This window comes from Melozone crissalis, unplaced genomic scaffold, assembly GCF_028551555.1.
Source record: "Melozone crissalis strain CALT ecotype California unplaced genomic scaffold, PUWL_Pcris_2 ptg000007l_1, whole genome shotgun sequence".
In the NCBI taxonomy this organism is placed as follows: Eukaryota; Metazoa; Chordata; class Aves; order Passeriformes; family Passerellidae; genus Melozone; species Melozone crissalis.
The window spans coordinates 19,362,650-19,386,133 of record NW_026535785.1 but is presented as its reverse complement, the minus strand read 5'-3'; the positions used below and the strand labels follow the sequence as shown (position 1 = coordinate 19,386,133).

The following is a 23,484-nucleotide window of genomic DNA, read 5'->3' as shown; positions in this document are numbered from 1 at the left end:
TGTTCTGGTACTTAAATGTATATTTTCAGCTTAATTTTCATAATGTTTTCAGTGCCATCAGTGTCTTAACATACTAAGCTCTGGTTATTTAGGGGTGTAAATTGTATCTCTTTCAGATCTGTGCTTACATCACAAATTTTTAGGGATCTGGTTCTCAGAGTTTTAAAGATAAGACCAAAATCTTGTTGCAAATCAGGACTGTCAGGTTTTTTTAAGTCATGTGGTTTCTTCTGAAATGCTGTTTGTGTTTATGTTCATTGAATTAATGGGAACCTTTTTATATTGCAGTTGCAGGCAAGTTCTTCATTGACTTATTGTCAGACTTCACTCTTGTACTTTACAAAATGCATTTTAAGTTCTCCTTCAGAGAAAGGATGGTTTTGCAGGCTGCAGTCAGCTGGCTGTGAGGATGGCTGGGAAGCAAGTCCTGCTTTTTGGGACTGCCTCAGCACCACCTGGGACTGCGGCCAGCAAGGTCCTCATGAAATGTGCCTGAGAAACTGTTGGGAGGGATGCTCACACAATGGTTGATACAGGTGCAATAAAGGAAAAGGCAACAGACATAAAACTGTTAGAAAGAATGGGAAATCAGTAATGAATTTGCCACATCAGCCTTAATGAGCTGTCTGGCTGTAACAATTGCTGCACAACATGGAGTTGTAATTACAAGTGCAGGACTTACAGGAATCTGTACATACTTTAAGAGCCACAGAACCCATCACACTATTCATCACTGCCTTTTGGGGTTTGATTCTCTGAGGAACAAATCCCTATGGCTGTTTTTGAAGCTTTATTGACTTTGATAATTGAAATGAAACTTTCAAAGCTTTTAAAAGCAGCTGCAGGGATTTACTTCTCAAAAGCAGTGAATCCAGAAGAGAGGCCACTCCTAGAGATCTCCTGCAGCCACTTTTAGAGCTTTATTTTGGTTTTACATGAAGCCTTTTATAGTTTTGGAAGTGGCTGTGGAGTTCAGAAGTGGCTACTATCTGGGATCTATGGCTCTTGAGGACAGAATTCCTTCAGCTGATTTTGAAGTTTTAGAAGCTGGGTTTTCACTGTGTGTGGCCAGATTTGTTGTTTGCTTAGGACCACACACAAATTTAGTAATTTGTGCTACTGGGCACTTAAAATAATGACATTGTAAGTTCACTACAAGACTCAGTATTGCCATATGTTGCTGTGACAGCACCAGGACTAAGCAAAGCGCCCGTGACCTTCTCGAGCACATTAGGAAAAAGTCTGTGATGTGAGTCCTCATTCTTCTGTTTTCATTATGCCTGTTGACAAATGAGATAAGATACATTGTTTCTTCTTAATTTTGCCTGAATATGACTTAAACAATGTTATTTTCTACCTTTAGGTCTATTCATATTTAATCACTTCAGTTTTAGGGCAGGTTTTTAATGTTTTAGTAAAAGAGAGATTTGTGGTGTGTACAGTATTAGGAAACTGCTCTTGTCTCCTTTCTCAGAAGCTAGATCTTTCAAGTTTTCTGTAATATTAATCTCCTGCTCTCTTTTCTGAGTAAGAGCTGTGTCGAGCAGCTCAGTAGTGTTCCCCAAAGGCTGTTTCAGAGATTGTGCTTCCATTCACCAGAGTTGGAATATAAACTGCTAAAGTGAGAGCAGATGCTCTTCAGACTTTGGCAGTAACCACCAGCCAGATGCCTCAAAGACATAGTGAAAGAGCTTTCTTAATATATTGTGTGTTCTTATCTCTACTTGAGCTTGGCAGTGTTGTAATCCAAAGTTTATTTTAAATATAAGGCACTAATATTGATCCATTTAAATGGAAGAAGTAACTGAAAGGTAATTCATGCAAAGATATTCATCCACTTCCCACATGCTTCCTTATCCAATTTTGTATCTAGTCATTTTGGGCTGGTAGTCATTGCCATTTGTTCACGTAGGAAGGCAAGGCTGTGACTATTTCAAATTCTTCTTTGATACAGAATCAAGAGTGGGTATTTCTCAGCATATAATGTATTTCTTTTGTTATTTCGCTCGGAATCATAAAACTTTAAACCCTGATCTTTCTACATGACAGCAGAGCACAATGAAACATACACAAAGGCTTGGAAGGCTTTTGTTTCTCTTTTTTTGGGAAGTTGAGAGGCAGGGGTTGAAATGCATCATGCATGTGCATCTCAACTCCTCACACTTTTTAGGTCTTGAGCTTTGTTAGTACAATGAGTAGTGTTATCTTCAGAGGGAAAGCAAGCTCGTTAGACCCTCACAAATAAATAATGCTGCAAAATCCTAGCTTTTCCATGTGCTTTTATGGGAATGAACAAGAAAAATAATAATTATATTATTATTTAATAGTTTGTAATTGTTTCAATTTTGTTAATTTATAAGTTTTTTTCTTGCTGGGTCAAAATGCTGTGTTAGTTAGGTTTTAGATGCTAGGTTTTGACATTCTGAGTTTTTTGTTGTTAACTGAATGAAGCAGCAGGCAACAATTAGTGAAGCAGATTTTTAAGTGTGACAGTTTTCTATAGTTCTTAACCATCTTGTGAAAACAGAGACTCCTTGGCTTTAATTCCTTGATTGCAGCATGGTTTCTGAGTGCAGATAAGAACAAGGCTGCACTGCATGTTATGTTAAATGTTAGTGAAAGGTAGCAGGACGCAGCAAAGGATGGCATAAAACATGATCCTTTTTATAGTGCCTGATAACTAAATCCATGGAAAAAGGGAACAGCTGCCTCATGTACTTTTCTGAGAACTTGGTGGTTTCTCAAACCTTCACTGGGGGTTCCAAAAAACTTTGCTTTATTATTTTGTGAGCAACAGAGCATGAAACCTTCACAGGCTTAGAATCTGCAGCAGCTTATTAATTCCCACAACTTTTGTTTAGAAGAAATTCTGATTTCTTCTACAATCAGGTGATGCCATTTTGCTTTTATTAACTCTCCCTAAAATGTCACAACTTGTGGTGAATCCTAACCATCAATTACTGTCATAATGCAATAATATTTAAGCAAGAGTTTGGCATATTGTATTCTTTGACTTAGATGGTTCCTTTCTCTTTTCACTTTGTGTTCTTCACCTCATTTTTCTACTTCAGTGTTATTGTTGCAGAGCACTGACTGAATAGAACAGATGTGGCATTCTAAGAAATATGGGACTGGTTTGGCCACCTGGAATACATTTTGAATACTGTTCATCTTGTATCTTCCAAATTATTTTCACTTAAATACATATGATAGAAATTTTGGAGAATCAGCCATGATATTTTTATTTCACATTCATTCAGAATTTTTTTACACCTGCATTAAGAAATCAGATTGTTTGTAGCATGGTTTTACAAAATGCTGTAACTGTTATCAGTGTCCTTTGGAAAAGTGTGTTATACTGACATAGCATACATCTGCAGGATTTCCCACCACAAGCTTAGTTCTGGATTCTCTTGCTTCATGGAAATAATTTTTTAGTCTAGAACACACATAATGGTGCATGCCAGTTATTATGAAGCTTGAAAATGTGCTGATGAATTCAGTGTCTCCTAGTTCAGTAGTTACAAGGCCTGCAGTCCTTGTTAAAACAGCTTAAGAGAAGCTTGGCTGGTTAGAAGTGAGCCACTGGTTCTGTCAATATAACAGTTGTATGGTTAGGCTCAACATAATTTATAGATTTACCTTTTTGTTATTTTACATGTAAAATATGTCTTTAATTCTGTCTGATGAAATATTGATCATTGCTCTGCCTTGATTGTTTCTTTGTTCAGCCACACTTGAATTGCATGTCTGCTGTAACACTACATGTTAAAACCTACAGAAATAGCTTATCTGGGTTTTTATATTCTGGGGTGTATTGAACCTGCTGTGTGGCATGGCAGTGGCAGCAGTTGTGTGCATATCTATATATCTTAAATACAGAATCTGTGTGCTCTAGAGGGCATTTTATATTGCTAAACCAAGTTAAAACCCATAGGGGTACCCTTCATGGAACCAGGCCAGGTGATTTCAGCCTCTATTTAAGGCATTTGTTATTAGTTCAGTAAGTCTTTCTGGCATCCTCTTTCTCTGGGTTTGTTTGTCAACATTTGTGTTCTAGTTTGAATGAAATGAAGCTGTCCTATTGATGGCTGCTCTTTCACATACAGAGCAGCTCTAACATAAAAGTGTAGTTATTTCTCTGGTTGCTTTACTTCAGAGAGCTTTTATAGCTACTTCAATTACAGTGGTTGTGTGTTCTGAAATTCTGAGCTCTCCTATTGCCTGTGAATAGAATATTTTGTTTTCACTGCACTTTTTGTTGATGTGATTTAATTGTTTTCACTGCTGACTTTTACCTTTTTGTCCATAAGTTGATTTGTCTTCAAACTGAAGTATTTGTTTGAATATAATTTTTTTCCATCAGCACCTTTCTGTCAGGATGACCTCTGTAAATGCCTGTGGACATAACTCTTGATTGTGTTTGGGGATTGCTCTAACACCTCCCTGTTCATGAGTGTAGCAGATTGAAGTCATGCACTGTCCTAAGGACGTGCTTGAACTGTACCTACACTGGAGTTCTCTGGATTCTACTTGCTTTTCCTCAGGGAACAAAAAAAAGTCATGTTAGGTATTGTATAATCCAAATTGCAAGTTATTGTGCATGCCACAAGCATGGACTTCCTCTAGTTTCTGTAAACTTCAGTCTGGCACTGCAGAGGTGTGGCAGGTGTGGAGATGTACCCACATTCTGACATCTGGAATAGTTCTGGGACTTGGGCTTTTTTCATTAGTGTCAAACAAACAATTTGCTAGAAATTGCATTTAGATGAGATGATGTGTCCTGCTCTCAATTTTCTAACCAATGTCCATAGTTGTTTCTTGAGCTGAGATTGGAGTTCATTGTACAGTTCAATAGAGAATTTGGTTCTATAATCCAACTGAATCAATTGCTAATGTTACTGTATTATAAGACAATTATATTTGATTTACATTTATTATTTCCTTTTCAAAAAAGGTGAGAATCCATTCCCATCTTAGTATCAGCAGCAGTGTTGCCAAATAAACATAATCAGTGAGTACTTCAGCAGAATGTTAAACCCTGTTGTTCTTTCTTTAATAGGTCCATGATTAGACTTCCTGTTTTACAAGATGTCCCAACATGTGTTGGAATGGTAACTTCAGTACCACCTGAGAGCTTGGAGTCTGCCTTTCTGTGAAAGGTAGGGCAGCTTCTGTTCAATATTTTTTGTGTATTTACAAGGTTTTCTTTTTATTAATCTTATTGGCTCTGCAACACTACAGAATCTGAGTTATGCTTTTAGCTGTATCACCTTTAGGTGTCAGAACTGATGTTATTTCATCAAGCAGTAATTTCTCAAAATAAATATGATTAATTTAGCTGTTTAAACTATGACTATTTATGAAGAAAATGATGCTGTTTCTTCAGGCATCATTTTCAAAGGTTTTACTCCAGCTGAACTGAGAGCATGACCATTATACTTGGTCTTGGAAATATTTAGAGAATTCAAGTTTTGTTTTCACCATAATTTTGTTTTCACCCGTTTTTCATTCTGTTTTGTGAATGTAGTGAAAGTGCCATCTTTAAAAGGTCTTGCTATTTCTGGAAGGCAGTTCTGGCCTTCAGGGCCCACCAAAATATGTTACCCAGCCTCAGAATAAGTTTGCATCTGGGAATTGAACAGCTTAAATTTCCAGGTCTCTGCAAAGGAGAGTAAAATTAAGATCATCATTCTGTGGAGATGCATTCTCTACCAGATTCATTTATAAAGTCCATGGATGTAAAATAAGAACAATAAAAAGAAAACCTTAGAGAACCATTCAGTATTGCAATAAAGCTGACTTACATTATCCCTGTAGGCAAACTCCATGCTCTAGAGGTGGTGCTAATGTCCCCAGCGCTCAACACATGTTGGAACATCTTTGTGGAGGAGGAAGTCATTGATCAGTGAGCAGCATCTTCAAGGATCGTTTAAGGGGGAAAAAGGAAAAGGTAATATTTTAAAAAGTATGTTGGAATGATTGTTCATTATGTTTATTTGGCAATCCTGCTGCTCATACTAAGGTTGTAGTGTTTTCATTTCTTAAAATTACTGACAAACTTTGTAAACTTCCTTTTAGTCTTTCCTTCTCCCATTGTCAGCCTCCTTCACATTGCTGAGTCTACTGCACACAAGTCCAGAATTTACTGTAACTCATTGGCAATTTGGCACTTTTTTCAGTGGTTGTAATGCAGAAAGGGTTAATCTGGGGTTTAACCAGTTTTGCAGTCCCTTGTGTTAAGTAAATCAGAGCCAAACATTGAACTGGTATGAAGACATTCTGCTGCTGACCAAAGGGAATTTGTTTTCAAGGAAAAAATTTGTTTGTGTAGCTGCAACACAAAGTGGTGCCAGATGAGGTACCACCATCTATTCTTGCACAATAGTGTAGAAGCAACATTACTATAAACTACCATAAACTAAAGCTATTTTGACAAAACTAAACTACCATATCTGACGTGGTTAAATTTTGCAGTTGTGGATGTGGTGATGCTCTATTTGGTATGAATGAATGTGGAATGGTGTCCTGATCTTGGCAGTTTTAATTCTAATCCTGGGCATAGACAGGTGAAGGTGCTGACATTTTGAAATTCGGGTTATGATCTTTGGTCTACCCTTCTGGCATCCTTTGAATTCCCTGGGGTTTGTGCATATCCTCCTTGTGTGACATGTTTATCCTGCCTCACATGTAACAAGCCTGGCATCAGGCTTGTGGCGACAACTGTGGTGCCTGGTCTGATTGTGGTGTCAGAGATGGTTTTTCAGAGGAAAAATACTGTCAAAATACCTGTTTTGTTCACACATTTTGCTTTAAAAGAACAGAACCTCATAGGCAAGTTCTTATACTTGGTATACCTGTGAATCCTGTGGATGTGATGGAGAGTGTGGTCTGTTCCTTGTGAGGACTGTGCTCTAGGATCTGTTTGTCATTTCTGACACTCTTACAGGGGTTCTGCTCCATCTCTGTCTTACCTGGTGTGCTGTCACAATAGTGTATTTATGGTCTTTAAGCCTGAGGAATTGTCTTGGTTACTGTTTTGGGTTTAGCTCAAGAAACACATTTGTCTGCTCTGCATGAAAACAGATAAATCCCAGCTAACAACTTCTCTGTTGTTTTCTTAGGGACTCCTGTTGGTGTCATTGCCATATTAGTACTTTCTGGTCTGGTCCTTGTAAAAATCTCTTTTGATTTGACTCTCTAGTGAGTAACCAAGCACATAAGTGCATTGAGGCATTTACTGTTATTCATAAAAACAGTGAGCATATTTTCTAGTCCTCTGCACTCACTCTGTGTTTATTCTTGAATGTTCCTGGATGTCTTTGGACATGCTCATTATGCTGGTTTTTTTGTTTTAGGAAAACCAAGAGGAAGAAGAAAAGATGATATAACTGTTATCTGTGTGTTCTTATTTGACACTTTGAGACCTGCCCCATTTCAGTTTTCATCCCCTCCTCTGTCTTTAGTGTTTTCCTCACAGTGTTCAATTGCTGCAGCACAGGTTACTGGGAGGATTATAGGGTAGGATGTGGTGGTGCAGTTCTCAAAGACTTTGTCCTTCAGTGCCTCCTTTTAATAACTTCAGCACCCACCCTTCTTTTAGAATACACACATCAAATAGCACAAAAATAATCTTAAAGTTGAATTATTTAAAGAGGAGGAATTAAACATCAAACATAAGGATATTGTCTTTGCTTAACACATTGGGATTTTGATTTCTTCTAAAAGAAGTTAGGTGATACACAGTTTAATTAGAGAAGAGAGCAGGGAAACAATTAATTTCAGTGTTTTATGTTCCTTCAGAGTTGACATTCTTTCTGTTCTCTCTGCTCAAGCTGCAAGCCTTCCTCGCTGTGGGAGTGCCAAGTGTTCTTTGCTCCAAGATGCACTGTTTGTGCTTCCATGCTTTGTGGCAGCTCCTTCCATTTTCCAAGCCTCCACAGGGCTGTGCAGAATGTTGTTTGGTGCTAGCTGGGTTTTGCCAGAGACAAACCACCAGGGCTAATAAAACAGACTCTTCATGGATGATTAATAGCTGCCTTTCAGCTGTTTAATTATCTAGCTTTGAGACAGAATTTTGGAAACTGGCTTGTCTGGTTATATATACCTTAGCACAGACCTCTTCTCCGAGTAGTTTTTCTTTTCCCCAAAAAGCATGAATTATGATTAAATTCCTAGACTTATCCACTGGTTGAGACAGACTTTTTAGAAAAGTGGAGGTTTTTTGCTGGTCAGTCCATAAAAACCACGAGTTGTATAGTGAGGGGTTAAGTAAGATTCTTGAGAAATTCTTTCTCTACTTAATGAATTTTTTTTCTCTTGCATATAAAAGCTTTGAATCAGCACAGAAAATAGAATGAAACTGTGGCCAGGGTTACACATAGATTTTGCATGGATGCAACTATGGCTCTGTTGTGTTAAAATAATTACACCCCAATGATCCTCTAGAGTGGAGCTATTTTGCTTGCTTTCCTTTAACAGGAATAAAGTGTATTAAAATTAGAAAGTAAAAGTTCAAAATAAACAAAAAGGTTGCTTTTTTCCAAATGTGAAGTTAAGTTGTGGAACTCTTTGTTTTACAATGTTGCAAATTCAAAAAATTACTTGAAAAATTAATGGAAAAAGCATTCCATCCTGACCTGATAGACAGATAAGATGCTCTAACTTAGGACAGATCAAGGCATAATTTTGGTGCACAGCGAACACACTTTTTGTTTTAATAATCTTTTGGCAGCATCTCTTAATACTACTGTTAGAGAAAGGATGATGGACTCTGTTACCCAGTGTAGGTTTACTTAACTTTTTATAGAGTTATAGAAATACATAAGTGTTTATTAAAGATAGTTTGTACTGAAAGAGTTAAATCCACTATAGTGCCTGAAACACTTTGAATAGTTTTGTGCTTGTGCATTCACCCTACAGAGCTTAAAAGTCTCAGCTGAATCTTACTTTGCTAAAATAGTTTGGTTGGCATTTACTTTTTAGGGGGCAGGAAATGCAATACTAAAAATTGTGTAGCATTTTATTCCTCATTTTTATTCTTTTAGGTTACATTGCATGGCTGGTTATGTTTTTTCCCTGCTGTGTCTTGCACTGAGCATGGTATGTATTTTAAGGATTTTAATCTGTAAGTTTGGAATTTATTTTTAAAAAATAACTGATAGTTGAGCAGTTTATCAGCTTCAAAAATGCTTCTGGGGCAATCAGCCCAAGGTGGGTAGTCCAGAAGAAAATTGGGAATTCTCAAGAAGTGTGGGAAATGGGTTTGTAGGGAATTCTCCAAGCCTGACAGAAAGCTCACACAGTGTGCATCAGTATGTAAACCTTGAGATAAGAAATGCTGACTTAGAAATGCCATGGAATAGGACAGACATTGCTGAGAGAGAAATGGAACTAGAAACAAATTTCAAAGGATGGCCCTGCAAATAAGACTGGATACTTTGGACAAACAGAACTATGAAAGATGCATTGTAGTGGGACCCACGAGGGGTAATTTTAGATGATTGGCTTTAAGGTATTTACAGCATGGTGTGGCTAAAGCTGATGGGCCAAGAAATGCTTATAGTGTACTGTAGTTAGAAAATAGTTGGCTTCTGATTGTGATGGCAGAGATTATAACATCTGTGTTCTCTCACCCATCACATGAGAGTGAAAATGGAATAAAAGTTTTCAGAACACCTCTCAGTTGCCCATCTCTGGGTCAGAAAAGGGCCTAATCCAACAAAGAAGATTTCCAGTTTGTCCAGAAATCGACTCATGAGTTAGTTCTTAAGCTCTGAGAGGAGGAATGTGTTTTTACAAACAAGCTGATTGAAGTAAGGAAGGTAGGGCTTTCCATGGTTTTGCACATAGCAATTAGGAAGTGATAAGAAGTCATTCTCCCCAGAAGTCCCTGTTCCCCGTGGAGGTGCACGGGGAGTGTTGAGCAGTCAGAGCCTGGTTTGCTGAACCTCTCCTGTTTGGAGCTGTGGGTTCTATCTTGGCCATCTGCCCCTGTCAGAGGGTGCTGGTTTGTGCCTGCTGCAGGGAACCTGCACCAAATCTCAAACTCCTGGCAGGGATTCTGTGCTTGGCAGCAAACACTCCCTGCCCTGGGGCTTTCCTGAGCAGCTCTGGGTTTCAGCTCCTCAGAGGTGCCTGCTCCAACCACTTCCCTTGGGTTGGCCCTGTTTGTCAAGGTAGCAACCAAAGTTTTGTAGTTTCTCCTTCCCTCACACTGTCTTGTAGCAGCAGACCAGCTTAACAGTGCAGCAAGTCAACACTGAATAAATTATTTATGCATTTAGTTAGTGAGACTTAAATTGAAGCTTTTATTCAAGGGACTGGAACCAGAAGATGACAGCTAAAATTATCTTGCCGTTTCCTTTGCCTGGGATCACTGGGTTATCTTGCACCCCTAGGAATCTCTAATTTTAATCATCAGAACTAGGAGTTGCTGCTTGCCCTACCACTGTTTAACAAGCTCTGTATTCAGTTTTTAGTACTGAAAATCTGTCCAGGGCACTGTGAGCCCCCCCAACACAACCCTAGGGTATTGTGAACCTAAACAACCACCTTAATCTTTTCCTCTCCTGTGTTCCATCCCTCATTCTCCAGCTTAATATTGTGGGTTGGGTTTTCCCCTTGATAGCACCAGGAATGCAGCATTGATGAATGACTTTGTGGGCTGAGGACACTGCTCTGAGGTTGGCAGAAGTGAATTCAATAATTGCCATTTGTGCTCCTCAGGATGCCAAGGCCCCTTAGTACAGTAGAGCTGTTCCCTCTCAGTGTTTACTCAGCCTGTGACTGCTCAGTTTAGAATTATTAATACACAGCATTTAGAATTATTAATGCACAGTATTTAAAATTATTAATACACTGTATCAGATGAAGCTCCAGTTGCTTTCTGTTAATTTCATGGCTTGCTTTCTAGAGACCACACAAGCTGAGTATTACACAAATACTGCTTATCTGGTTTCAGAAGGTGAACTGCTCTCCTCCTCACCCCATTTTTTCAGTTTGTAATTCCCACAAGTTCCTGTGTATTGTAACTCCTGAACAGTGTCTACTTAACCAGTCATGTTGTATTTAGTTATATGGAATTGTGCAGAGATTAAGGTGTTTTAAATGTTTCACTGCTGCATCTACAGCAGTGCAATAAAATGTCAGTTTCCCTTATGCTGGTGAAATGAAGGAATAAAATTCTTTCTTAGAGAATTGAATGGTTTGGGAGGCTGCAGGAATGGAAGTGGTTGTGTTCCCAGTACATTGCCTTTCCTGGTGAGGAAGCTTGCAGGGGACTGAGGCACAAAACTGTGGTGGTTCTTTTGGGGCTGCAGCCTCAGTTGTAGATGCAATCCAAGGCACAGCCCAGAACTTTCTGGGCTGTGGGCAGGATGATCTGCTTTCTGTGATCTGGGTAGGTCTGGCCAGATGCTTCTTTGCTGCATTTTCCTAGATCTGATGGTGTTGAATGAGGTTAAACAAAAACTTAAATAATGTCTCAGATTGTAGTGGGATGGACTTTGCTTTCTATTTTGTGGTGTGCAAGCCATCTGTAATGGCAGAAGGGGTCGGGACCTAACAAGATGGTTCCACTTGGGTCCTGGACCAATATTTCACACACAGAATTTAAAATTCAGGAAGTTGTTGCTGGTGTTAGGGTGACAGCAGTGAGTGCTTTCTGCATTTCTGCCCTGTGGTTAGGGCAAACAGACACTGATTATGCACCCTCCCAGTGTTGCTCCTGAAGGACAGCTCAAGCCCTAAATCTGAGCTGTTTAACTGCTTACAGCCACTTCTTCAAGGTTTTCTTGTTTTGAGTGTAAACGTAAAGAGATTTTATACAGCACTCAATAATTTATCACATCAATAATCAGAGTCAGACCTGATGTTTTACAAATAATTTTTTTTATCTTTGATCTCAATCCTGTCAGTCCTCTTATACTATAAATTATTGAAGTAACTTTTTGATTCTTTGAAAGCCTATCTGCAAAGACAGTATTTTTCTTCTGCTTCCCAAATAGGGCAGTACTCTCCTTATGATTTGTTTTGGTTTTTGATCAATAAAATATAATTAAACTTCTAAAGTGCAGCAAAGCCAGTGACTTTCAGATAACTGAGCAGATGATAGCAGAATTTTCACTTCATGAGACCTAAAAAGTTTTCAGTTACAAGGTTTAGGTGCTTTTATATGTGTAAAAAACAATCTTGTGCTACTGACACATATGCCAATATCAGAATAATATTGCTGAACATTTTTTCCCTCAAGGATTTTGGAACTTGTATCTAAGTTCTGACTTTACAGTAACTCTGTTGCAATATCAAAAAATTTAAAATATAATATAGTTTATTTGTAGCAAAATATCCCAACACACTTCTTTGCATGCTCATATACTGTAGATCTTTATTAAATTCTGATGGAACCAGGGTTTGCTATTAAAGCTTCCAGACATGTAATTAAGAATTAACATGTAGGCAGACTTTACTGTGTTGTTCTGTAATGCTTGGCAGATTCAAAACTTGTAATTTGAGTACAAATTTGTCCCTCATATTTCTCATGTATGATATTGTGACTCTTTAGTAGCATCTGATGCCTCTGAGGATGTGCTGTAACTGAGTTCTGCCACAAAGAATTGAAGTTTTCTTTCAATCAGTCATCAATTCTTGATTGTCTTGTACAGTTCTGGTGTAATAGAGATCTGGCAAGAGCACTTGAATAAAGAGTATGACCTTAGTTTTGTCTTTAACAATATCAAAACTTGAATTCAGCTGGAGAGATGGGTTAAAATTATAGCTTGGAGCATTGCTTTGCTCCAGCTCCTTTTTTTTTTTTTTTTTTTTGTTAACCTTGATGATGTTTTTATCATAGCTCTAGGAAAAGTTCAAAATTACATTGCTAAAGTAATTTTAAAGACTTGAGGCATATACTTGTTATCCAAAATGTCTAAATTTAACAAATGTATTATTTAAAAGCAAGCAACTCTTTTCAAATTCCACACATGATACTTTTGATCACAAGACTCCAAGTTAAGACTGCCACATCATCAAACTTAAAGCACATTGAGGTGATCATCTAAAATCAGAAAGAAGTTTAACTTTTTAAAAACAGAAGACAGGGGAAAGCTCTGTTGATATAAGTTTGTTGGTTTTTTTTAATCTTAATTTTCTCTTAAATATGTATTTCTGCACATATTTAAATGTAGGTATTATAAAGGACAAATGGTGCAATTAAGATCAAAATTCTAAATGCTAGGGCCTAAATAAAAAATATTAGTAGATGAAGCCCATTGTCCAATAACTTGATTAGAAAGATGAGTAATAACAAGGATACTTGTGTTTTGTTGTGTAATTAGCTATTTTTAGTAGAGTATCTACGTGTATCTATAGATTTAGAATATATATGTGTATCTGTACATGTCTTAAAAGTATAAATCATATTTCTGTTCCACATCATTATCCCTCTAGGGAATCCTGAAAAGGGAAGAGTAGCCTTTTCCTATTAACACTGGGAAAACATAATCAGGCAGACTAGAAGAATATGTCAGGAATTTCCCATTTAGAGATAAGTGTTGTTTTCCTTTGATGGCAGACAGGATTCCAGTATGCTTTTTATAAATGAGATGAACTTTTATACATTTCATTTAAAGAAATTTATAAATGAGATTGGATCACAGGAGGAGAAGTGGCAGTCAAGAAAAAGACAAAACTGAGACTTTAATATAGAAGCATATGAAAATTAATAGTTGCCAGCCCTGTGCTTAGATTCAGTTTCTATTTGGCATTTTTGTGAGCAGCACAAAGTAAAAAGGGCCGGGCTCTAAGGAGTGGTACAACAACATCTCATAGGTCAGTGGATTCAGCACAGTGGTGTGAGCAGCTGTGAATGAAGGGATAAGCAGGCCAGCATTTTCAAATGTGGATGAAATGGGTAATTTCCCCACCCTTGCCCCAAGTGCAATGCAAGTATTCAAGGAGTGTGCCAAATCTTCGTGTAGTGTGCAGCTTTGGAATGCTCCCTGCTTCTGACATCCCAAGCTAGCAGGGTTTAGCTAATGTAATTTAGAGCAGGGGAGATGTGATGATGCTTCCACACATGATGAATCGTGTGGATGACAAGATGACTGTTTAAAAATCTTTTTGTAGTCTGGTTCCTTGATGCTAATTCATTTGGGGGCAAATTGTATTCTTTTCCCCTTATCCTGTTTTCCAAAGAATTTTAGCCTTAAGTGACTGAATTTGCCTTTTTTCTTTCCCTTCAGGTCACTTTTGAGTCAATGGATAAATCAGGAGTTGGATAGAGCCCCCTCTGTGTGCCTGAGCTGAGGGGGAAGTGAACCCATTTTTTGCTTTTCTTTGCTGTTCTGCCTGGTTGGCTGCCAGTGAGCTCTCTGGCACAGAGTGGGCAGGCTCAGGGCCCCTGCCTGTGCTCAGCTGGCATCCTGGACAAATGTGGGCTGGGAGATGTGCCAGGGGATGATCTGAGATGGAGGAGAGATGTCACAGTATGTGCAGTAATGAGGAATATGGGAGCACATGTGCAGGGGGACAGGGATCATTGAATCACTCTAGTGCCTTGCTCAAAGCTGGATCAACATTTAGTTTAGACTGGGTTGTTAAGGGCATTAATTGGCCAAGTCTTAAAAACCTGAGAGGTGGGACAGTCTACAACTTGTTTGTGCAAAGGATTCCATTATTCTTTCTTCATGAAAGAATTGTTCCCTATATCCAGTGAGAAACAGCTGTTTCAGTTTATGAATTTATGTTTCATTCTTCTTCCAGGCAACCTTAATAAAGGGTCTGGCTCTATCTTCTCAATCAACTCTCCCTTAAGCTTTCTTACTCCAAGAAAAAGAACCCTCATGTTCCCTCATGTAGGCTGTGTGCTGCAACCCCCATGACCATCTTGTTGACTTTCCTGGATTCAGGTTCTTTGAAGCTTTTCTTGTACTGGGTGAGCCACAGGTGCAGGACTGTAGCTGTGGGCTGAGTGAAGAGGAGGAGTTGCTTCCCTTGGTGGGTTGTTGCCACTGATTTATTGTTTTGCTGTGGGTGCAGCCCGTGGGTGCCAGGGTGCAGTGCTGGAACCTGGGTCACTGCTGGCCTCCAGGCTCTCCAGCATCCATCCCACCAGGGCTGCTGACCCCATCCCATGGCATTGCAGTGAGCCCAGCCCAGGCACAGGGCTTTGCTCTTGTCCTTCAGGAGCTCCATGGAGTTCCTCTGGTTTCGCTGGCCGGGTCCTTTCCCTCTGCACTGCTCAGGGTGCTGCCATCTGCAGACCTGGTGAGGGGACTTCGTGTCTCACCCCCGAGGTCTCTGAGACACCCATTAAAAAGGAAAAATCCCAGGGCAGATTCCCAAGGGACTCTGTGGCCTCTGGGTAGTTTTCTGGACTTGGGAATTTTAAGTTGGAGGACTTTAGGAGAAGAAAGTTACTGGGATATTTTGGAGGCTGATGAAGGACAAGAATCTTAAGATATCAGGTATCTCAGAGAATTCAACCATAGATTATGATTGAATTTCTGAAGAGTTAAAGGGACAAGAAAAGTGCTATAGTGGTTGACTTTATTCAGAATAAAATTCTTTGAGATTAGAGAGACCTTTATTGTGAAAAAACCCAGATGGCAACAGTTCTTGTTACAAAAGGAGTGTGTATGTTTTCAGGTAAGTTGGGTAGCTGTAGTTACACTCAAATTCAAAGAACTGTAATGATTACACATTTTCACCCTTACCTAGAATAGGGCAGAATTTTCCATCACCAAGCCTCTTTTTTGGGTACTAGTTAATTAAATGTCCCTTCTTACTTGCATTTATCTTTCAGACGAGGGTTTTCTGGGTGATGGCTTTGCTTACACGCATCTGCGTAGTAAAATGGTGCGTGCTCAAGTATTGCCAGTCTGGCTTGGAGGAATTGCTCCTGCCTGTAGGAATTGTCCTCCCAACTTCAAGGACTTCATTTGCCTGGGTGGCAGTGGCAGCGTTGGGATTTAATGTGTGTGTCTGCATGCCATTACTCATTCAGCTTTCAGCAACCTGAGCGCAGCTCCAGCTCTATTACACAGGACAAATTGGGCACCAAGAAAGGTTTAATTTATTTTTTTCCTTATGATAAAGCAAAAATTAGTTAAAAATCATATATATATCTTGCTGAAATCCTTAAGGTAACATGTAAGATAGGGAGCCGGTGATTAAGTTAGTTTAAGAGGTAAAGACTTCAAAGAATCCCTAAAATGAACACCAGCGGTAGCCGGAGTGGAGAACCGAGCTGGGGAGGCGCGGCTTGGGAGCGGAGTGGGGCTGGGAAGGGGCAGATCCTCATGGATCGGGAGCGAATGGAAGGGAAGGGACAGATCCCGCTGGATCGGGATTGAAGGGAAAGGAAGGAGCAGATCCCGGTGGGGAGGGAGCCGGGGAAGGGAAGGAGCAGATCCCGGTGGGGAGGGAACCGGGGAGGGGAAGGGATAGATCCCGCTGGATCGGGTGCCGAGGGAAGGGAGGGGGCAGATCCCGGTGGATGGGGAGTGAAGGGAAGGGAAGGGGCAGATCCCGATGGCTCGGGTGCCAAGGAAAGGGAAGGGAAGGAGCAGATTCCGATGGGAAGGGAAGGGAAGGAGCAGATTCCGATGGGAAGGGAAGGGGTAGATCCCGATGGGAAGGGAAGGGGCAGATCCCGATGGGAAGGGAAGGGAAGGGGCAGATCCCGATGGCTCGGGTGCCAAGAGAAGGGAAGGGGCAGGTGCCGGCTCCCCATGGCTGCAGCCCCGCTCCGCTCATTTCTCCCACTTTGTTTGAGCCATGGGTTTCTTGCTCTGGAATTCAGCCAGGGAAAGGCAGGAACGCCTCGCCAAGCCAACACTCGCTCTCTGTGCAGCCCAGGTCCCGTTTGCTCAGGAGCCCCTCCCCAAACGAGGATTCCCTTGCAGTTGGCTCTGTAGGAAGCGCTGACCGAAATAGTCAGAGATTTCTGTGTTTTGCATAACCATTCGTGTGTCCCAGCCAAACTGCTGTTGAAAGTCCTGTGTCCATTCAATGGGAAACTGACTCAGCAGGTTTATTCTTTTGTGGTGGTTCAACACCAATGGTCCATACAAACACAGCTCCCTATTTTTTCCCTGTGTGAAATATTTGTATCTGTGCATGCACACAGGGAGTTTTCTACCCAGAAAACTGTCCTGCCAGGACCATGCATGCCTTTGGAGGACTGCAGTTTAAATAAGTACATAAATTCATATACCCACAAATTTATATCCAATACTTGGTAATTATTTTGATGAAATTAGGAGTCCTTGAGTGTTTCCCATATTCTTTTTTTCTGTAGTTTGGATGTTTTTAAAATATATAAATGCATTAGACTATAGACTGTTTACTTGTCTTATAAACTCAACACAAAGTGTCAAATGTCCAGGTAACCTTGAACATGTATTGGGGGGCAGCTGGTGTTTCTAAACAACTCTTTTTAATATGACTGTATTTCTTTGCCTTTAATTAATATTATTTTTTTCATAGAAGAATTTCTGTTATCAGTACTGTGTCACTGGTGTAGGCTAAAGGATGCAACAGAATGCTTTGCTCTCAACCCTCACCTGCTCAACACTGAATTCATCTGCACTAATGCTTCTGAAAATAAAGGAATTGTTTTTTCTTGTGTAGAACAACTGAGAACTCAGATTGTCTCATACTCTGACATGCCTCAGTTTAATGTGTTAGGCTAAACTTCAGCAAAGTTCTTAGGTGCTTTCAAATGTTGAAGAAATTCTCCGATTTTTCTTTTAAGCTTGTAAAGTAGAGTTGCACCCTTTTCAGGTGGTCATGGATGTGTCACCAAAGCCACGTAAATACACTGTCATGGATTTTTGTATTCAGGAAAATGAAGTAGTGATGTAAAGTCCTTTAGAGCTTTGTTTGTGTTTCAGGTTTTTTTCCTATGGGGGATAAGCTAATCCTGTTTTGTTTTGTTTTTTTGCTTTAGCTAAAAAACTAGGAATTACTGATGTGCCAGCTGAGGTGGTTACTTTTATTTCCCATGCAACACAGAGCAGATTAAGGACAGTGATAGAGAAGGTGACAGTGATAACCCAGCACCGGATGGAGTCGTACAAAGTAAGTGTACAAAGTGCCCAGGGGTTTGTGCTCACACAGCCACGTCCTGCTGCCCTCCCTGCAGCTCTGTCAGCAGCACTTTGTCCAGGGTATCCAGGAACTGGATTGAAATTGCTTTGGTATTTAGGAGTCTATAGGAACTTTTCTGGATGTGAGAAATGTTAATATTTTACAAAATACTTTACAAAAGCTGCCAGTGTCTTCCTTACCAACTGAAGAATTCAGCTGTAAATTCTTCACTGATTCTTTTGTTCATGATTGTATTCCTGGAGAAAACTGAAACAATTTTGATATCTCAAACCAGGGGGAAATTTAAATAAAGCTTTACAGTCCAGTTTGAAATTCAAATAAATCAAACATCTTCCTTGATCTATTTGAAATACCTTCTCCAGTAGAAGAAAGATACTTGTGTTATTGTAGTTGTTACACTGGTGGCAAGGAAGATGGCAATAACTAGTTGTGTGTTGTCTAAGCTGGTTTAGATTTCTTTAGCATATATATACATTGAATAGCTCTGCTTTAGTTTGTTCCTTGGTTTTCTGGTGTACTTTTTTGTATTCTTGCAGTGGCAGTCTAGTCAAACAGCTTTGGGCTGTATCTTATTTCCCAAACCTGGGGGCCCCATGGCCTGAGTCATGGTTGGACTAATTGTATGTGATATTTGCAAAAATAACAATCTCTCGGATCTGTGACTATAATCAATTTCATTGTGATAGAAAAATGGATTAAAAATCAAAGGCCACTCTTCCTAGTTATTACCTACACTTAGATCTTTCATTGCAATTGATGGATATATTCTGCTATAATGGATTAAAAGTAAATATCCTTATTTCTTTTCAGTATTCTTTATCATCTTCAGAAGTGTTAAGTCCTTCGTTCTCTCTGGGATGGTGTCTGAGAAGAAAACAGTTTACTTAGTCCATGTTAAGGCAAAGAAGAATTTAAAACAGTGTCTTAAAAGATCATTAGGAAAAAGATAATATTGTCTCTGATTGGAATGTAGCATTGTCACTGTATTGTGTATTTTTCTTAGTTAATGCTATTCTTTGATTTCATAGCATGGTAGTCAGATAGGAGAACATTAAGTAGATAAATGGGATGACGGTAATGTGGAAAACTTACTTTTCTGACTGACATTCTGAGTGTTCTCCATGTGGCTCATGCCATAAACTCTCCTGGTGGCTGTGTGCTAGGAAAACTAGCACACTCTTAGTTGTCATAAGCTTCTGTTTTAATTGGAGTTAGAGGCTTATTTTCAACTGAATTTTAGCTTTAATTCTTTTATAATGTTGCTTTTTGAGAAAGTCTGTTACTAGTTCAAGATTAGTACAAATGCAGGAATTATAAATTATGAATCTGCTTATAAACTATAGCTGGGATTATTCAGTAATAAAGTTAAGCATTTTAGATATTTTCCATCATTAAGTCAGTTGGTTTTACTTTTTTTAACTCTTTCACGCATCTGATGCTGATAAATCAATTAATTGCTTAGATATTAATTAAATTATCAGATTCTCGCTGTGTTATTAACCATAGGCTGGCTTCATTCCCCCGAGCCTAAAAAATAATCATTTTATTGTTAGTACAATGGAAAGATTTTAATGTGTGACACTTCCAGTATGTAAATGCTTGGTCTGGGGGAAGTGGCTGCTTTTCCAAGGCCTGTCCCTGTTTCACAGGATGATGAGTGGTACGAACAAGCCACAGACGTCCGATCCCAGCTGAAGTTCTTCGAGCAGTTGGAGCGTTTGGAAAAGCAAAGGAAAGATGAACAAGAGAGGGAAATTCTGCTGAAGGCTGCCAAGGTATCACTTTCACTGTTTTTTAGCTACTTAACAATCCACAGCATTCAAACAATGATTTAATTTTGTGATATGTGTTTCCTAAGCACATTTTGTTACAATGAGGAAGGGGCTGTTGGTGTCACACCACACCTTGAACTGATGGTCAGGCTCAGCTCTGTGCTGACTCCAGACCCCCCTGCCTGGGGTGCCTCTGGTTTCTCCACATACAGCCCCAAATCTGATGAGTTCTTGGGAACACAGGAGACAGTGGCTAACACTTGCAAAATAATTCTGTGAAATGATTTTTACAATTGCCTTTGAAATTTAATAGATGCCAAGGGTGTCTGTGCCACTGGAGAATCTTAGCTTACACTTCTGGCTTTTAAACAAATTCAGTAAATTCTGATTAATTTTTTTAGACTTTGTTTTTAAACAGTTTTGTTCATTTGTTAATTTAAATGTTTTCCAGTCACTTCTCTGTAACTGCAGTGTTTGATTGAGCCATGCCTGTCTTCAGGTACCTGCCACTTCTCAGGACTTGTTCCTTTGTAACTTTAATTCCAGAGACTTTGTGTTGATAGGTGCAGTAGAACAAACTCAGATGATGATGTTTCAAGAGCACATAGATATAGATAAGCCTCTCTCTAAATTTAATCATATATATAATATCTAACTGCAAATAAGTTCATCTCTTAGTTATCCCATTTTTAGTTGTATTTGAATCTTCATTGAGCTGTTTATTGTATATTCTGAAGGGGCTATACAACAGCTCCATGTTTAATTGTAACAGCCTCCTGATTTTATGGCAATAAAGTTCACAAATTGAGAGACTAAAAATAAAAAAAAACAAACCTTGCTTATTTAGAAATCTATTTCTCAATTAGGCTACTTTAATCTGTCCTGTTTGTACTCTTAATTTATAATTGTTCACATTATTAAATATTCCACAAAATTTTACAAAATATAGATACTCTTCAAAAATTTTTTGTCAAAAACATATTTGCTGTTTTCATTCTTAATTCTTATTTATTAAAAATAAAGAAATACTTATTTTTTATCCTGTTTTCTCCATTCAGTGACTGCATCTTGATGAATAATTTTCTGTGTATCCTGGTGCTTGTTAGGTATATTGGTTGGTTTTTTTTAATGGACATTGAGAAAAATCCTTAGTTCAGAAATGTTTCCCTGACTGCACAGAGCCCTATGCAGGCTGGACCTCCTGGTGTTCCTTCCAACCTGAATTCCTTCATGAATTGATATTCTCTTTTTTTGGACAGTTTTTTTTGTTGTTGTTTTAGTCTTGGATAATATGAAGTCCTGTGAAGTCTAAATTTTGGAAATAAATACACAATCATCAAGTTTGATTCCTATAAAATATAGGAAGAGCAAATTTAAGAATTCTGCAACAACAACAACAAAGAAGTAAAAGAATGCCCGAATTTATTTGAAAAAAAATTACCTTAATGAAATTATTGAATGCGTGCTTCATCTTCATAACCAGGAGACAGCTTGGAAGAAATACATGGAGGTGAAAAATAAATTATGGTGTTAAAAATCCAAAACTAAGGCATAGAGTAGCCATCAGTAGTGCTGATTTATCAGTGTTAATATTTAGGGAGGACAGTAGAAGATACTGTGGACCTCTTGGAAGGTGCTTATGCAATGTTGTGATTTAAAAAATAAAGTAAGAGCTGAGCTTGTTTTGTTTGAGTGCTCCCCAGCGTGCTCTGATGGATGGGGGACCTAGTGCAGGGCTTATGTAAGACACAGTTTGGTAAAATATGGTCAGATTGCAATTTTTTATTCTAAACAATAGATTTTCCATTGTTTCCTTCGATTCTGTGGTGCTGCTGGAATGCAAAAGCACCTGTACATGAACAGTGATGGTTGTTGAGATCTTTGTTCTGAATTCCTGTGTACTGATTCCTTAGGAGTTTGTTTTTTGTCTGGTTTTTCCTTGTTGTCTGAGAGATCTCAGCCCCTATGGGAGGATGCAGTCCTTGCAGTGACACAGGGATGGAATGGCCACAGCTCCAGCCTGCCCAGCTCCTGCTGAGGTGACACCAGCAGCACCCACTGCTCTCTGTGGCCTGGTGACATTTGTGTCTGCACAGGGGCAGATGTTCAGCTGCCTCTGGGGGCTCGAACACCCACCCTGTTCCTCAGCCACAGCACCTTTGGCACCTTCAGAAGCTCTCTTTAAAATATTAAAAACTTGGGCATTTGAAGTGAAATTTCTGTTTTCCATCCTACAGGTGCTTAAATCTAAAAATCATATTTATTTAAAACTGCAACTTCTTAATGTGCCTTTTAGAGCCTTTTTATCTTGGAAGTGTTTTGACAGGTTATTGTGCAACATGTTTTTAAGGTTGCTCTGCAGAACCATTTTAGTGACAGTTTCAAAGCTTCCTGCTGCAGGTACCTGATCTACTGTCACATATGGAAGAGCATAAAAAGGTTGAACTTGTGCAGTGAAAATTATTTTTTTAATTATGTACACTTTGGAGTTTTATTAACAACCAAAGTCCAGGTTTTGATGAAGATAGTGAAGGAAATGTTTTGGGCATTGAAGCAGATGATGTTAAATAATCTGCTTTGTAACAGGATAATCAATGGAGAAGATAATGAAAAATGAAGGAATAGGTTAAAATCAAAGGGGAGGCAGCTTGAGTCTTTGGGAAGCCTTAAAACAGATCTGGTAATTCAGCATTGCAGTTCAATAAGCGGTATGAAAAAAAAAAAGGTAAATGATGGCCAAAGAAAGTGTCAGGTTTCAGGGTTTTGTTGCTTTGGGTGATGGGTGGGTTTCTTTAGAAGGAGAAAGGAAAATATTTGGCACAAGTGTTCTGGTTGATCTGCAACCATAATTTCAATTGGTGCAGTAGGAAATTATTGCAAAATTTATAAGCACTCAGATGGGCTTGGTTTTGCTTCAGGAAATGTTTTTGGAAAAAGGAGAGAGATCAAATCAGATGAGAAGGTAGAAGGAAAACAGATTTCAAAAAAAAATTTTGACATTCTTAGAAAAGTGACTAAAGTTAATTTTAACTGTGGTGCTACAGGAGTGTCTGTGAAACAAAACAGCAACGTTATTTAGCTTGTTAAATGAGGGAATTTTAGAAAATCTTATGTCCCATGCCTGGGAAGTACTTGAGAAATAGAAACTTAAAATCCCAAGCTGAGAAGCATTGTGAGTGATGTTCTCATTCCAGAGGGATATTCTGGGGGAAGACAAACTTGACAGGAAAGGAAAAATCATGGTATGCTGTAGTGGCAATGCAATATGCAATTTTTTTTACATTAAGAATCTGAAAGTTGAAAGTACTACTGCTTTATTTCAGGAGCTGGAATGACCTCCTGCATCTCAGGGATCCTGCATCATATGCCATAACATTCCCTAACCTTCCACAATGTTTCATGTCCCACAACATTCCAAAATATTCCACAGCATTCCCATACCAGCCTTGAATGTGTGGCCCAAAGCTTTTCTCTAATCTACTTTCTAGAAGCTATTTTTATTATAGAAGTGTTAAAAGGTCCCCAGACTGTGAGATCCAGGCACCTCTTGCTTTTGGAGGAGCTCCTGTCTCAAGCCCCAGAAAATGTGAAGTGTCAG

At 39.0% G+C, this 23,484-nt stretch overlaps 1 protein-coding gene across 1 annotated transcript in view; it reads left to right on the top strand.

Annotated features, from left to right (window-relative positions):
- The window catches only part of LOC128951169 (transcription initiation factor TFIID subunit 4-like), a 152,408-nt gene that overhangs the window by 46,824 nt on the left and 82,100 nt on the right, over positions 1 to 23,484 (top strand). The window contains exons 11-12 of the mRNA XM_054296421.1: positions 17,954 to 18,084; positions 19,764 to 19,889. Coding sequence (XP_054152396.1) covers positions 17,954 to 18,084; positions 19,764 to 19,889 — 257 coding nt within the window. The remainder of the gene's footprint in view (positions 1 to 17,953; positions 18,085 to 19,763; positions 19,890 to 23,484) is intronic.